The sequence below is a fragment of the Ambystoma mexicanum genome, chromosome 11, assembly GCF_040938575.1.
Source record: "Ambystoma mexicanum isolate Mex_15411 chromosome 11, UKY_AmexF1_1, whole genome shotgun sequence".
Taxonomy (NCBI): Eukaryota; Metazoa; Chordata; class Amphibia; order Caudata; family Ambystomatidae; genus Ambystoma; species Ambystoma mexicanum.
Window position 1 is genome coordinate 1,182,069,925 of NC_090934.1, and position 17,072 is coordinate 1,182,086,996.

Genomic DNA, 17,072 nt, shown 5'->3' on the forward strand with positions numbered 1-17,072 from the left:
ACCCATTGAATGGCGGCGGCGGATACCTTGTGTTCCACCAAGATTAACGCGGAACCTGTTGCTGCCATGGAATGGCAGGAAGAAGGCAGCCAGGAGGCAAAGACGGGTGTGGGGTGGGGCATGGGGAAAGTGAGTGAGAGGAGGAAGGGGGAAAAAGGAATGTGGCGGTGTGGAGGAGGGCTTCAGTTGATGCCTCTGGATTGGCACCACTAAAAAGCAGGAACCATTGACTGGCCCAACGACTTTTCTTTTTAGTTTGATGGCTTATTTGTCCAATAACGTTTTGAAAAAAAAATGTGTTTTAAAGCAGAGATTTGTTTTTTTTTATTAAGCTAATGATGGCTTGATCTGTTTTTTGGCATGTCCACTGCTGACAGAACCGAAGAGTAGAATGACTATATTTTTAGAACCAAACTTGGGACGCACCATTTATAAGTTTAGAAGTTAGAGTACAAAAATGGCAGCTAGTACCTAACTGGGCTTTCACTAGTGCCCCTGCAGTATTTATTTATGTATTTAAATGTTTAGAATGTGCCGCACGCCCATGGGCCTCAGAGCGCACACACATTTTCGACCACATTTAAAAATGTCCATCCTACTCAATTGTTTTGTCTGGGAAGGACATGGTTAACAAAACCTGGCTCCATGCCGCCACTGCCACTGGCATCCGATCAGAGGCCGGGACCGTTGCGCATGCACGAGGCTTGTGGCTCGAGCCTGGCAGTTGCCGCAAAGTGAATAAAAAAACTAGACACACGTTACCTGCCTCTGTGTGCACCTGCAGACGTTTCCCTCAGGGTACACGTCTGCAGGTGTATTCACGCCGACAGTACACAGGCGACGAGGATGGGATAAGAGATGCTATCTCGTCCTGCACCACGGTACAAACAAAAAATGTCTACCGTACTTCGTCTGCAAGATGTCGGTACAGGACCAGGAGCAAAGAGTGCGACATGAAGACGACATGCCGGATGCAAGCGCATGTCGCAGGCCAGTGCCATTTGACATGCAGGATCAACAATCGCTTGGACCACGGTGGGACAGAGGGCTGCAGCGAGTTGCAAATGTTCTGGAGGATCATGATGAAAATGCACGCGATCAATTTGCAAGAAGATTACTGGTAAACCTCGTGGGAGACGACGTGGAAGACCTCATTCCCACTTTCCTGCCAGAGGAAGTCAAATCCTATGTTGGTCTGAAGAGGGCACTGTATGTCTATTTCGATCTGCAATTTAACATTGGCCACGAAAGGCATAATGCCCCATTACAAGTCCAGCGGTAGCCGTGCTGGTAAAACCGTCAGGGTACTGCCGGACTTCTGCATTTTTCCAGCGCCTGGCTTCACGGAAACTCCAGGGTATTACAGCCCCGACGGTAGGGGGAAGTCAGGCGCTGGAAAAATGTTACTCCCCATTTGTGTCCCGTAGGCCTCAATGGGAATGGGGATGACGGAAGCCCCAGCACCGTTAATAACGGTGCCGGTGCTTCCGTTAAAGTCTGCAAGCAAGTGCCGTTCCACCCGCCAGATCTGACCCTGGCGGGAGAGATGGCACCCACCCGCAGACTCGAAGTGTGCCGGTCCGGTAACAATGGAGCCGGTAGGCTTACCGGCACCATTGTTACCGGACCAGCACATATGTAATGAGGCCCATACATTCAACACTGCACGCCAACTTACAGACAAGACCATGGATGCATTTGCGACCAGGCTTTGCAAGCTATTGTCACACTGTGAGTTCCACAAGTTCTCAAACAAGCAACCGATACACCCCCGGATCATTGGTGGCTGCCTATCTTCGTCATTCAGGAAGAACCTACTACAAGAGCCGTTTCCTCTGAACACCATATTACAGATGGCCAGGACCAAAGCACGTGCCTATACACAGGCAACTCAGAAGGAAAGTAACAAGGGATCTGCAAAGGAGTAAATGTATCAGGTAACCTGAGGGGGGTGTAACTGCTCTGCTGTAGGCAGCCTTACAAGAAACCACATCTCCACAGGCAGGCCCTATTGCTGCAGACTTCCGTTTCTACATGATCCAGGTGTGAAGTGCCCCACGTTCAGACAAAAGTGCACCATCTGTGGTAGGGAAAATAATCTGCCCGTTGTGTGCAATGCCCCACCAAGTAGAGCTTTGGGGCCCAACTATACCACTATGAGACAAGAACAACCTGCACTCAGCATCATGCCCAGAAGAGATACCAATAACCAGAGGGATGCTGTGAGACATAAGCCAAATCACAGGAAGGTCTCTGTCACCCCCAATCCTGGAATAGCACAGCGTGACTACGCATATATGATGAATCCAGTGACATCATCACCCGAGAGTGACGTCAACATGATGATAGAGGATCATCCCGCAAACTTCGTGGTCGACACAGGAGCCACTCTCAACATCATATGTCTCTCAGAATAAAGGAAGGTGGAGAATCCTCCATGTCTGGTTCCGTCAGGGCTGAGTATATTCCAATGGGGAGCAAAGGGCCCCATCCGCAACCACAGAAAGTTCTCCATGACTCTCTGGTACAAAGGAAAACATGCCTTCACAGAGCTGCCCGTATTACAGGGTGAAGTCCCTGGAAGCAAACTGCTGGGTTGCCCTGCTCTTCTCAAAATGGAGATAGCAGCAGTAACGTACACTATGCGACATGACGACTCCATTGTGCAGTGTTGTCTCGGGAGGATAACTCAGGGGCAAAGCACTCGCCTTGGAAGCAAGATGACGCAGAGCAACACAAGTTCGATCCCTGGGTCTGCGCTTAGTAACCTCTGGGTATTAAGTGCATTATAAATAACCAATTACAATTACAATTGTTCTGACTTTCCAAACGCTATTCACTGGTCTGGGGTGTCTCAAAGGGATCCCCCAAAATGCTGCACATCAATAAGTCTGTCACTCCATTGCTCAACACCCAAGGAGGATACCTTTTCAGCTTCAAGTACAGGTGGAGATAAAAGGTACAAGGACTGCTCGAACAAGACATAATTAAACAGCCAGCGGCCTACCGGCTGGGTGTCTCACATAGTGGCTGTTCCCAAAAATGGCACACTTGGACAAATACAAATATGTGTTGATATGAGACAGGCAAACAGAGAAATTGGATGTGAGGGACATCCCACAATGCACCTTGAAAACATGATCAGTCTACTGAATGAAGCCCATATTTTCTCGAAGCTTGATCTCAACAAGGGGTACCATCAGATAAATATAGACTAGCAATCATGGTACATCACCACCTTTGCCATGCAAGTCAGGCTTTTTAGGTATAAAAGGCTCCGTTTTGGAATCTCTACATCGGCAGAGATATTTCAGGAGAGCATAAGAAAGGTCATTCGTCACGTCAACAGCAACGACATCCTGGTGTTTGGCGCCAACCCGGACGAGCATGATGAAGCACTACACAAGGTGTGCAGTGCACTAGTGGAAGAAGGAGTAACACTGAATCGCAAAAAGTGCATGTTTCGCAAAGCGCACCTCAAGTTCTTTGGGCATATATTCTCACAAATGAGTCCCGATCCAAGCAAGGTTCTTACCATTACAGGGTTCTTGCCACCAGAAGACATGAGTGATGTCAGATCTTTCCTGGGAATGGTGAGTTATTGCAGCAGATACCAATGTGATTTTGCTACTGTCAGTGCCCTGCTCAAAGACCTTACCAAAAAGGGGTGTGCTTTTCAGTGGACTCAAGAGTGACAGAGAGCCTTTATACAGATGAAACAGGACATAGCATCAGCGGAACACATAGCATACTTTGATCCTGAACTGTGCACAGAACTAACAGTGGATGCTAGCCCAGCAGGACTGGGAGACATTTTGGTGCAGCACCGACCGGGACGAGAAACACCAAGGCAGGTGGTTGCATATGCAAGCAAAAAGCTATCAGAGGTGGAAACTAAATATTTGCAGCCAGAAAAGAAGGGGCTAGCAGTAGTATGGGCCTGTGAGCACTTCAAATGTTTCTTCTGGGAAAGGCATTCACCATTGTCACTGACCATCAGGTGCTAGTGACTATTTACGCAAACCCACCCTGCAAGATGCACCCCACATAGAAAGGTGGGACCTACGACTGCAGGAATTTGATTTCACCATACTACATAAGCCTGACAAGGAATATAAGCCCTGAAGACTTCATGTCACATCACCCCCTGCCTAATGCGGTGGCGGAAATGTTGATGGCAGAAGAATACGTCAACTTTCTCACACAACCAGGAACTCCTAAAGTGATCATGAACAAGACATTGCAGGAACACACTTGACAGCATGGTCTACTAGAGAAGTTAAGAGAACTAATAAGGTCTGAAAGGTGGAGAGAAGAGAAAAGTGAAGAGTCAAGAGACCCCACTGGGGACACAATGGACCTAGCTGCATTTAAGCGGGTACGTGAGGAACTCTCGATATCAGTAGATGGGCTTGTGATGCAAGGACATTGAATGGTCATCCCAAAAAGTCTGCGTAAGTCTGCTGTTGTGCTAGCGCATGAAGGGCAGAGAGGAGTTGCAGCTGCCAAGCAGCAAATACGGGACACCATGTGCTTCCCAGGATTAGATGAAATGTTGGAACGCACCGTCAGCACCTATCATCTCTGCCAAAGCACCTCTAAAGCAAATGCTCCGGAAGCACTTTGAATGTCTGAACTGCCGATTGACCCTGGACCCATCTTGCCATCGATTTTTTCCAACCATTGAAGGAAAACAAGTACCAAATGGTCGTCATGGACAAATTCTCGCAATTTCTTCTTGTTCAGCTGCAGGTGTCTGTGATGCTGGAAATGCATTGGAGGGACAGGGCCTCCCTGTCCTTGTACTGTAGTCCTTTTTCATTTATGTTCTGTATTGTTTTCTGCCCAGGAGTCCATGTGGGACTCCTGGCAGTGCAGCTCTTCCTGTTTTTGGTTTGGTGTACAGACCCATGGGATACCCTTATGGCACCTATGGGTGGGGGTACTAACCTGTGCCCGAGTGTATGTTTTTGGGCACCTGTGTGTGGCCCACAGAGCAGGGTATGGGCTGGTGGCAGCTCCTTGCTGAATTTGACAGGTGCTCTGAGTATCCCCCATTTTGGATTACCCAGGGCCTGCCATTGGAATCAGTTGATTCCTGATAGGAAACAAGATGGCCCCTGTGGCCTCTTGCTTTCTATTGCCTGTTACCTTGTTTTCCCAAAGTCCTGGGAAGCCCTGACTCTGTCCCTTCCCCGACTGGCTTTTGGGTGGAAGTTCCATATATGGTGTTGTTGTGAAGTCCAGGCCAGACTGGCTGGAGCTTTCCCAGTGACTCTATGTTGTGGGTACACCCTGTGGGTGGGACCTGGGTGAATGGAGTGTGTGACCAATATCCACTTCTTGTTGTGGATGTCTGGGTTCTGGTGTTTCACACAATGACTCAGACAGCCTCACCCGAAACTGGTATGAATGCAGTGTGTAGTGTTGAATGGCTGGGTACTTGTCCCGATACACATTCCTTGTTGTGAGTACCTGAGAGGGAGGAGTATGGCCTGAATGCACTGTATGCCTGATTGGCTGACTGACTGCATTAATGCCCTTCTGTATGATTGGCTGCTGAGTGTGACCCAGCAGTGTAGATGAGAGAAAGAATAGTATATCTGGAGACCTTTCACCACCGGAAATTGTTCAGAAGTTGGAGTTGAAACTAACATTGAAACTGAAGCTGAATCTCAAAGCCGAGCCTGAAGAAGAAGGTTGACTGCTTTCTCCCTTCGCTGAAATCTGAAAGCCGTCGAGACTGATCCAAGAGAGGACCTCGGTAAGCGCCCTCTTCCCGTGCTCCAGGGGACCATCGAGCACCACTAACCTTCTCCGAAGCACCCTGCAAGTCAGACGCTCGAAAGGCTGCCGACCGGAGACTGGGACCGCCGAGGAGAACGAAGATCAGCACCCGACATTCTGTCCACCGCCGTCGACCAGGGTTCACAAGTTTGCTGTAACCGCTGGAGGCCCGTCGAAGCCGTGTTGCCCAGAAGAGGGGACCACTTGATGCCGAGCCGCCGACGACCGGAGCCGCAAGCTCCTTTACCTAAGACTTTTGATTCACGGACGAGCTAATTTAAGCTGCCACTAGCCTTATCCCGTTAGAGAAGACCAGGCCATCGGCATGCCAAGAAGCATCTGCCGGTGGGTTTCCCACCACCCAACGACTGTAGAGACGCTGGATGACTCGATGCCCTTGCTGTGCCACCGTTCTTCATAAACTCTTTGCGGTCCTGAACTATCGTCATCCAGGTGCCCCGCACGCCTCTTTCTTGCAGGACGCCTTTGCTTCGTTGACGATCAGCACCGCTGGGACCGAACCTGCTGCCTCGACGCCGAGTTCACTTTCTTCATGAGATCTCAACAATCCGTGGCTCCTGCTTTAAAGGGAACCACTCAAAAAGGATCTGTCGTCAAACTCTGCTATTCCAGGTACATTGGGGTGGTAGAAACATTATAGAAGGAAATAAGACTTATAGAACAATATATGGACTGGGCTTGTGAGATATCTTTACTTTACAAGTTGCCCAGGTGGGGGGATCTCCACACAGAACTGTGTTTAACGGTAGAGGCCAGTATTCTACCGATTGTTCTAACCAAGTGCTTTCCTTCTATATCTATTGTTGGTTTTCTTTATTTATTTGATCTGTATGACATTTAACCAGAGTACAGTTGATGCACTTTAATGAAATCTGCTAATAATTTTGGTACCACTTAAAACTGTATATATTTGCCATTGTGGATTTTCTGAGCCCAAAGTGAGTTATTGTGATTGTGTACATAATCTTGAACTTAATTATATAAAGACTGTGTTTTAACTAATACAGTGTGTGGACATTCCTTTGTGGGGGCTTGGGGACTATGCTGTACTTAAGAACCAGCCTGCATCACCTCCTGAGAAGCTAGGCCCTGATTGCTCGTCCATTGCTACCAACAATAGAGCATCTTGGCTGGGATCCTCTGTGCCTCTCCCCTACCAGATAGAGAGCAGAAGTACAGACCCCCCCCCTCCAGTCTTAACAGTGTCCACTTCGGCCAGCTCTGTAATACCGGAGCTGGACAACATCATCTCAGCATGGGGCAACCCCGAAGTGCAGAAATCGGATAATGGACCACCCTTCAGCAACGTCGAATTTTCCCGATTCATGGAGCACTTGGGCATACAGCACAGGAAGATAATGCCAGTATGGCCTCATGCTAGCAGCATGATCAAGATATTCATGGGGAGCCTAAAGAAGGTGTTAAAACAGAATTAACTACAGTCCATGTCGATCAATCAAGCTGTCTGCAATATGTTATGGGACTATAGGGACTCACCACATGGAACGACAGGAAGGTGTCAGACGGAACTGATGTTTGGACGAAGGACACAAACAAAATTGCTGCATAATGCAACTGCATCAGTGAAAGGAGAAGATGAGCTGAGGATGGTGGATGCGCCCAAGAAAAGTAACATGAAAAACTACGCTGATATCAAGCGTCATGCCAGAAAATCAAACATTCAGTGCAGAGACAAAGTTCCTGTGTGCCAGAGGCAAGGCAAGAAGATCTTACACATTTAGTAGTCACTCACCGCCAGATCTCCATGTAAGGTCATCACGAGGAACGTGTCTCATTTCAAGCTGTTGAAAGAAGGTGAGCAGGACAGCGATGTAGAAGAAAGCAAGATATCGCTGCCTGAAGTTGTTGCAGGCGAGCCAGAAGCAGAGGAAATGCCAAAAGTTGCAACGAGACCTGTGCAGTGCAGCAAGCATCCCATACGCCTGATTGAAGAAATCTGACCGCTAAACTGTGCGTGGAATTTATTGTTACTTGTTTGCCAAAAAGGGAATATGTTGTGTCTCGCAAGGGCATGGTTAACGGAGCCCGCCTCCATGCCGCCACTGCCACTGACATCCAATCAGAGGCCGTGACCATTGCACATGTGTGTGGCCCGTGGCTCGAGCCCGGCAGTTGCCGTGAAGTAAATAAAGAAGCTAGACACATGTTACTTGCCTTCATGTGTTTATTTTCCCTCAGGGTGCAGGTGTATTCACGCCAATGGGACACCACTCCACCCACCTCCCCCCACAACCCAAATCCTTTTTTTCCCACTGCCAGCATGCTTAACTTCACCTTCCTGCAACCACTACACCACCTTTAGGCCAAGGTGGTGCACTTCGAGGAACCCACACTTTACCTTATATGCTTTCTGTTCCTCGTTTCATTGTGAGGGACTCTCTGCAGAGGTGCTTCCTCGCTCTGATACCGAAGTCCTGGAATCGCCTGAAAACCTAGTGAGCTGTGGCCATTGGGAGCAGGGAGGTTTCATTTTGGCCTGTGGCTGAAAAGAGTTTCCTATCTGGGAAATAGTAGGGTAGACCTCTGGGAGAAACAAACAGGGATTCTGACCCTACCCCGACTGCCTGACAAGCACCTTTCCCTGACACAGATGGGCCCTACCATCGATGGGAAAGCACCTGAACATATTAGAGTGATGTTCAAGTCGTCTCTCAGCCTGCCAACCAAAATGAAGATGAAATGGGTGACTGTGGGCCACAAATTTCAAGCAGCCATTTCTCTGAACTAAAAGTACTTACCTACCATAACCCTAAGCATTTAGCTTATGGCAATGAATGGAGTTTCCAGACTGCTGTTTCCCTCATCTGCCAACTCACAGATGGTTGAGAATGGGGTACAATGCATATACTTGAGATAGAGAGAACGAGAGAGAGAGAGAGAGTGAAAGAGAGAGAAAGAGAGAGAGAGAGAGAGAGAGAGAGAGAGAGAGAGAGAGAGAAAGATTGACTGTTGCAATGTGAGCTACCAAACTTGTACCTGTCTGCAAAAGGCCAGTGGTAGGAGTGCAGGATTGTGTAAGGCCTACCCCCAACTGAATTCCTCTAAGACGTCATGTCACCTTACATTACATACACAAATCCCCCACAGGCCAACACGTTAGCACAACATAATCAGGTCATGACTAGGCTCTTTTCTCATTAGCACTATCACACTTTCCTACATCAGTGGCTAAGTTCTTCCCTATGGATAACATACTTCCCGGTTTCTCCGCCAAACCCATAGAAAGCCTACTGGCACACAGGAAATAAGTACTTCCAACCTGCACCCATCAACACCACAGGTTTCTTGTCTGCCTCTCCCACTGTCGACAGCCACGTGCAGCATGGCCACCAAAAGTATCAGAAGGGCGCTATACTAGACCACTTATAATTCATTACATAAGTAGCTAACATTGGGCCTCATCACGACCCCGGCAGTAAACCTCATAAGTGGCTTTAACAGATTTTCTGCCGCAAATACTGCCCCGTCAGATCATGAGCCGGCGCAAATACAGCTGACTGTACAGCAGCTGGCCCTATTACAGCTGATGCTATTACAGCCAGCGCTAATACAGCCGGTGGACCCTTCACCAATATAAAGAAGCGCAATTACTGCTGCATCACAAGTCCTAATATGGCGGTATTAGCACCAAATACAGTGCTAACACCACCGCAAACACTACGCAATTACCTCCAGCCTCCAGGTGGAGGTAAATGCATACAGGTGGCACAAATGAAGCCACAGGTGAACCCAATCCGCTCAAGAGGGCTACATAAGGCACACGCCTTCTCCAAACACAATTCCCAACATCATGCTGCCAGTACACATTGCGAAATGGGACATGCAACTGCTCATGCTGCACCGGGAAGAACAGAGGCAGTACAACCAGCCCAGGGCACAGGGTGCAGAGAGGAGGAGGAGAAGCCAAGTAAGGCGTGCACCAATACCCAGGGTCGGACCCTCACCCTGGATCCTCACTGAGTCAGTTGGTCACCCGGTACTGCCTCAACAGGGAGACCATAAGTGAGCTGCTCACCACAATCCAGGGCGACATAGAGAGCAGGTTCGAGATCAGGTCAGCCGTGCCCCCACTGCTAAAGCTAGTGTCTGTCCTGCAATTCCTAGGTACTGGCACCTTCCAGCACTTCCATGGTCATGCTGCACGGCACTGCACAACCAACATTTTGTGCAGTGTTAGTCCAGGTGCTGGATACCCTCCAGCAGCATTTCTCATGCTACATCTCACAGCCCACCACCACAGCACAGGTGCACGCCATGAAGGCACAGTTCCATTCCATTGCACAAATGCCAAATGGTCCTACGGAACAGTACACTGCAGAGGACAACAGACATGGATAGTGGATGAGTAAAAGTGTCAGCACACATGCGCTGCAATGCATCCGACCACATGAGGGAGGGGTGCATGTGCACAACTGCACAAAGCATGCCATGACAAGTCAATGTTCAAGTCAGACCTGCCCACCTCCCACGCCAATGTCACAGTACAGCCCACAGAACATGTGCATGTTGAACATAACTGAATGGATACGCTGATGTACACAAACAGTAGTGACTACCAACACACACATGAATACAGGTACCACAATGCAACCTGTTTGATCCATAATCAATGTCACACAAAGTGTCACATCACATCCCACAATAACCCTGCCAGTCCAATAGCCTTCAATGCAGACCCACTGCCCCCAGCTGCCTATGGAGGGTTGATAGTTAATCCATCAAGCCACCTGCACGAAAGCAATACACTCGTACAAAACAGCCACCATGTCAGCTTGACATGGCAACAACAGTCACATGATGATACATCAGCTGCAAGGGAACAGGGTGCATGTTGAGAATATACGATACATGAGGCGAGTGATACAACATGCACAAGCATAGAATAAGACACATACCATGCAATTTAGCCCTATTGCATTCACATGATGCCCTTTGCCCTAACTTGAAGTTGAGATAGGGACTATTAACAGTTAATACAAAAAAAGGTCTAATTTAAACCGTTTGAATTTGTTGTCTCGGGGAATAACTGTTGGCAAGACTACATAGAAGAAGTTGGAATAACTGCAAAATAGAAGTACATTACTTCTACAGGATGCAATTTTGCACAATTATGCAGTTCTGGGAACCGAAATATGTGGGGGCATCCATCTTGTAGATTAATCCTGTGTTCCACTTGTCTCTCCTTAAACCTGTTCAACCTGGGACCCGGGTAGCAAAGCCACCGCAGCCAGTAGTAGTAGCCGGGGAGCCAGAATTCGAAGTCAAGGACATCCTAGATTCAAAGTTCGCCAGATCCAAATAATACTACTTAGTAGACTAGAAGGGGTATGGTCCACAAGACAGGACATGGGAGCCTTGTGAGTACATCCATGCACCTCGCTTGCTTAGACGATTTCATCAAAACCATCCAACCAAACCAGGACCAGACAGAAGAGCCACCTTGAGAGGGGCCTTGGGGGGGAGTGATGTCATGATTCCTGCCCCTCATGTCCCCAGCCCTCCAAGAAGTCAGGCTGGAGCCAGGTCATGATCACCTACATGGCCCTCAAGGGCCTCTCCATCCCTCCAAAGACCCACTTGGAGTCAGACTTGGCGCTTGTGGCACCAGACTCTCTCACTCCCATAGGATAACACTGGGGATTGGACTTGTAGTGCATTGATGGGGACAAGATAGATGCCCCCACATATTTCGGTTCCCAGAACTGCATGTGCGGTCTAGTCTTTTGGGTGTGGCTCAGCCCAGAGACACCTTGGATACCCAGAGACTATTTAAGCCACACCCAGGCTGAGAAACATGCTTTGCGTTTTCTGCACCTGCAGCATGACACCGTGTTCAGATCGGTCTCCAGTAGGCCTGCATCTTTCTTCTGCGCTCAGCTCCTGCAAGAACAAGAACACCGTTAGGAACTGCCTTACCTTGAGGTGCTTCTGCCCATCATTCATCGCTCCTTCTGTTCTGCGGGGGTCTTCGGCGGTGTCATTCCCATCCCGGCACGCCGCTTCCTAAGGAAAAGGGAAAGAACAGAAAAAAGGCATTAGTAAGCATTCTGCACATCTTCGCTTATTTTTAAAAACTGTACGAGCTTCAAATGCTTACCTGAATCTCAGCCGCTCTGGGGGAACTCTGTCTCCGGAACTTCTCATCCATCTGCAAGAGGAAAAAGACACTCCAGGTTAGCATGGAAACATTGAGGCGCCGCATACCACGCTTACCCACCGCATTTGTTCGTTCTTCATAACCGGCATCCATGCTGAAAACGTTGCGGCACCTAAAAGACACAGAAAGAGAACTCAGTTCAATGCAAATACGAAAGGGGTGCATCGCGCATCGCACTCTCACTCACCTTCAGCGCTACTCATCTCAGCAGCATGCTGCCATCTCCGGACGCCGGCCATCATCTAAGGAAGGAAAGGAATGAAGTTAGAGTACTGTTCAAAAGACTCATTATACTTACCTGTCGGACTCTTGCCAGTGAAGTAACTAGGCAGCAACAAGCCTGCATCAACCAACGCGCCACTGCACTGAAAGCAGGACGGAGAGCACACTATCCAAGAAAACAAGGTGAGCTGTGGATCAAAGGGAAGGGTTGGACCCCGGGGAAGAAGGGGTTCAAGCACACAGAGACAATAGGGAGTTAAACTCTATCAATCCTTTGTTTTAGGCCCAGTCTCCAGTCGAATAGCCTCGAGGGAAGGGTTTGAGGTCGTAAGCGGTCAGAACAGGCTGAGTGACGTCCCTGTGGATACCAGGTGTGCGTTACACCCATGAGACGAGATCGCTATGCAAAATGTAGGGAATACTGCACTCGGTTCCATGACAATGCACATAAACTGACACATACGGAGACTAGAGGCGGAGACTAGAGGAAAGCACCTAGAAGACGTGCCGCTCTGACGTAGCTACTAAAGGGAATAGCCGGAAGAGACGAGGATCTGTCTTGCCGGAATCTAAGAGAGAGAGAGACCAAACGGTAAGAAAGGAATTAGTACTCGCATAGAGAAAAGGCAGTGCTTTAGCAAAGGTATTTCTCCAGAAATGAAACAAAGATTAGAGCACGAGTTAATGAATGATCGGGGTGTTACTTCTGTCTCTGTTTTTAGAGCACTGCATGTAACCAAGGCAACACACGCATTAGAAGAAGTCGAGTAAAGACTCACATCAACATAGCTGAATCTGAGCAAGAATGACCGCCAGGACAACAGGTGAGTCCCGCTACATAACTAGCAGTAAAACTCAATATATTCCACTGCTATAAATGATGTGAATCAAAAGGTTAAAGGAATCACTAAATGAGAAGCTTTGCATATCTCGTTTCTTTTTGCCTTCCCTACAGAATAATCATAAACTAGAGGATGGTAGAAGAAGAAGATTAAAATAGAGGTCATATTTCCCAGAGTTCCCGAGGAGGGCACTTCAATAACATCAAAGAGCTGCATTACAGAGTAGAACATAGCGACAAAAACCTGCGCCATACAAAGCTACCGATAGGTGGTGAGTGTGAGATGTTATCGCTTGAGAAGCCTACCAAAAGAAAACAGGAATTAATCTCCTGGTAATTAAATTGAAGTTGTGATAGGGACTATTAACAGTTAATACAAAATATTGCTAATTTAAACCATTTGAATATGTCGTTTCAGGGAATAACTGTTGGCAAGACTACATAGAAGAATTTGTAATAACTGCTAAATATAAGTACATTACTTCTACGGGATGCAATTGTGCACACAATGAAAAACGGTACTTGAAAGAATTATAGAATAACCTGAAGAATTTGATGAATCAATTGTTGTTTTTAATTGAATAAGAAGAAAAGGGGAAAAACTAGTAGTGTCCCCCTAAAGAATTTGAAAAGTGTTTTTAGATAAGGTGAGAGAGGAATTAAACATGTTGGGTAGTAGTTAGAGTATGAAAGAAGTGTGAATGTATGGGATACCAGAAGAAATGCAAGAGCCATTGGAACTGGAGATTTGTTTGTGTGTAGGAAGACAATGGATTTTATAGAATAAGCCAAGAGATACTTGGATGCACACTACAGAGATTTAATCCACAACCTGATTGATGATTAATATATGAAATTCATTCTGTATATATTTATTGAATTTATAATAGAAATAACTGTGCTATTATCTAATTGAGTGGACTGGATGCAGAAATTTCATGAATATTTATGATACAAATACATTTACCCTTAGAAAAGAGGAATTAGAAATCAGCCAACAGAGTATAGACTGTGAACAACATAAGACCACCTATTTGAGCTCTTTTCCCTGATGCCATGAAAGAAAACCCACACACAATACACTGTGACTCACGGTTCTGCCTCCCTCCATGCAGGTGATTCTGGATACCCGCAGTTTCCCTGGCTCATGTCACCTGTGCGGGATCCACAGATGCCACAGACGTTGGCCTACAACTACAGTCACGGCAGGATCCATTTATGTATAGAGTTTACCTTTGGCCTACTGAAGGCCCATTTCCACTGCCTGGACCATACAGGAGGTGACCTGATGTATAAACCAGAAAAAGTGGGGAAAATCGTGCTGGTGTATGACATGCTACACAATATCTGCCTCCAGAGGAATGTCCCTATACCCCTTGATGTGGACATGCCACCCCCAGAGGATGAGGATGCAGTGCCTGTGTTGCAAGCATTGCCAGAGAGGACGCCAGGAATGGACGAGTGGCTCACCAGGAAATTATGGACAATTACTCCATATTTGCATGGCACATACTATGCGCCACTGTGTCCCACTTACATTAATGAATAAACACTATGAGTAATGTCCTTGCATTGATGAAGTTTAACTATGTTTTATTTTTTAGTGCACAAACTATTCCCCATTCCACTACCCCCAACCCCACCCGAACACACTAGCCCCCCTCCCTGTACCCGCCAACACCACTCTAACACACTCTATCCTCTCTCCCGACCCGCCAACACCACCCCAATATGCCCACTGTGGGCAACAAGTGGGACACTGTCACTTGCGTGGCCTCTTCGCCCTCAGGTCTGCCCCAAGTGACTTTGGGCCCAGATTATGCTCAGACTGGTGCCTTGGTTTGCTGGGCAAAGACCTTTCAGTGGATGTGGCAGAACCTGAGGGTATGGAACCTGGCCCCCGGATGTGCTGCGGAGTCAGTTCCATACTCTGGTGCAAGGACTCTGCAAATGCAGGGATACCCTTGGTCAGCTCCCTGACATGCTGGCCATACACCATCAGTGTGGCAGTAGTTGCAACCGCCTGTGCCCGGTTGCACTACATGCACCGGACGATCCTGCGGGTGGCTTCCTGCATACAGTCACATATGGCCTGGAGGTGGAGGGAGGGAGTGTTGGCAATGTCCTCCATCTCAAGTTGCCGCCTCTCCATGTAGTCAAGCCTCTGAAGGATGGAGTGGCTCGGTTTTGGGTGGTGAATGGGTCGGGAGCTCCGCAGTGAGTCAGAACTGTTGCATGCAGAGCCATTTGAGGGGGTGTCCATATCACCCTCAGATTTCTGGACCCGCTGGCACTGATGAATGCTGTCAGGGCTGTGTGGTCCTAGACTGCCCTGTGGCTGCTGGCTGGTTTCCTCCTGCGTGCCATCGGCACCCCTGCCAGCAGGTGTGTCCTCGGTCACAGCTACAGGTGTGAACAACACCCTACACTATCAGAGCTATCACCCTAGACATCTACGGAATAATCTTCCATATAGCCAATTTCTTCGAGCTAAAAGAATTACGTCCGTTGAATCCACATTAACCTTAGAGATGGATAAAATGGCTGGCAAATACTCTGCAAGAGGTTATCCTAAAGAGATCATCACTGTGTCTAGAGACAGAGCTGCTCTGAAAACACAAACTGAGCTGTTGAGCAAAATGCCAGAACCCAAGGAAATACCTTTCTTATACACCCTGAAATACTCGAGTCAGAGCCACCACATCACCAGGTTAATACGGAAAAACTGGAGGATCATTCAAACGGACCCACAACTCCAGAAACTCTTTCCAGAACCTCCTCTGATAGCTTACAAGAGGGGTTGTAACTTCAGGGACCAGTTAGTGAAAGCCGAACAGGCCCTAGAACCATGCCAGACACTATTAAGAACAAAGAAACTAGGAACTTTCGCTTGCCTACATTGTTCAAATTGTAACAACATAACTAGAGGGGCCTATGTAAGACACCCACGCACAGGCGCTAAAATCAAACTAAAACAATATCCCACTTGTGACACCAAATCAGTGATCTACGCTCTCAATTGCCCTTGCGGTATCTACTACGTAGGTCAAACTCTAAGGAAAATGAAAGAGAGACTCAACGAACACAAGAGCAACATCAGAACCAATAACCTATGCTCTCCAGTGGCTAGGCACTTCACAGAGAAGAGACACACTGACACTCTGTTTCCTAATTATTGAGGTGGTCCCACGAGCCCCGAGGGGTGGGGGAACCACGCCAAGAGAATTGACCAATGAGAACTCTACTGGATTGACAAGTTAGACAGCATGAGTCCATATGGAATGAACGAAGACTTCCATCTAGGAGCTTTTCTTTAAACACCGGAAACATCTTTTACTGTCCCATATGGGACCATACTTCACCATTTTCTGGTGATGCATAATTCGTGACAATTAACCCTGACATTAAGGGTCATTGGACTCGATGTTGCTCCAGAAATCTACACTGGCAATGACCAACGGTATCCAACTCCCCTAGAATAATGACTACGAAACAAGACATAATACAGCTTAGTCAATCACCAGCGACTGCACAAACATTGCACACCACATAGTCGTTAATATCACCTTTAACATAATTCTAAGATATGTTATCTTGATATTTATATCAGCATGCACAATAGGTATATATAACCCTGACTGTGGTAGAACGTCTACATGACTTTAAGTGGATGTTTATCATGTTTTAGATCTATAGAGCCATGTTGTGTAATATTTGATATTTTATTCCCTTCTGTATTGAAACTACAGTAACTTCAATAACATACTCAGGAATTGTTAATGTCCTTTGATTTTCATTTAACTAGATTGTGAGCATTGGTGCCCCAGGTGGGTGAATGTTGCATTACACTATATGCATGCCACTAACATGGAGGGTGTCTTAGCCCTCCACGGTAATACACTTGAGATATCCTGTAGTCTAGCATTTTTTCACCCTACTTGAACTGTTTTTCAGTACAGCGTCCCAAACTTTTGTAGTTTGGAACATCATATAACAGCCAGAGAGATATTGCCATCTTTTTTC

General features: G+C 47.4%; 1 protein-coding gene across 1 annotated transcript in view; it reads left to right on the forward strand.

The window, feature by feature from the left end:
* The first annotated feature begins 919 nt into the window (after positions 1 to 919).
* The window catches only part of LOC138505116 (general transcription factor II-I repeat domain-containing protein 2A-like), a 90,454-nt gene continuing 74,301 nt past the window's right edge, over positions 920 to 17,072 (forward strand). Inside the window, exon 1 of the mRNA XM_069625416.1 lies at positions 920 to 1,209. Coding sequence (XP_069481517.1) covers positions 920 to 1,209 — 290 coding nt within the window. The remainder of the gene's footprint in view (positions 1,210 to 17,072) is intronic.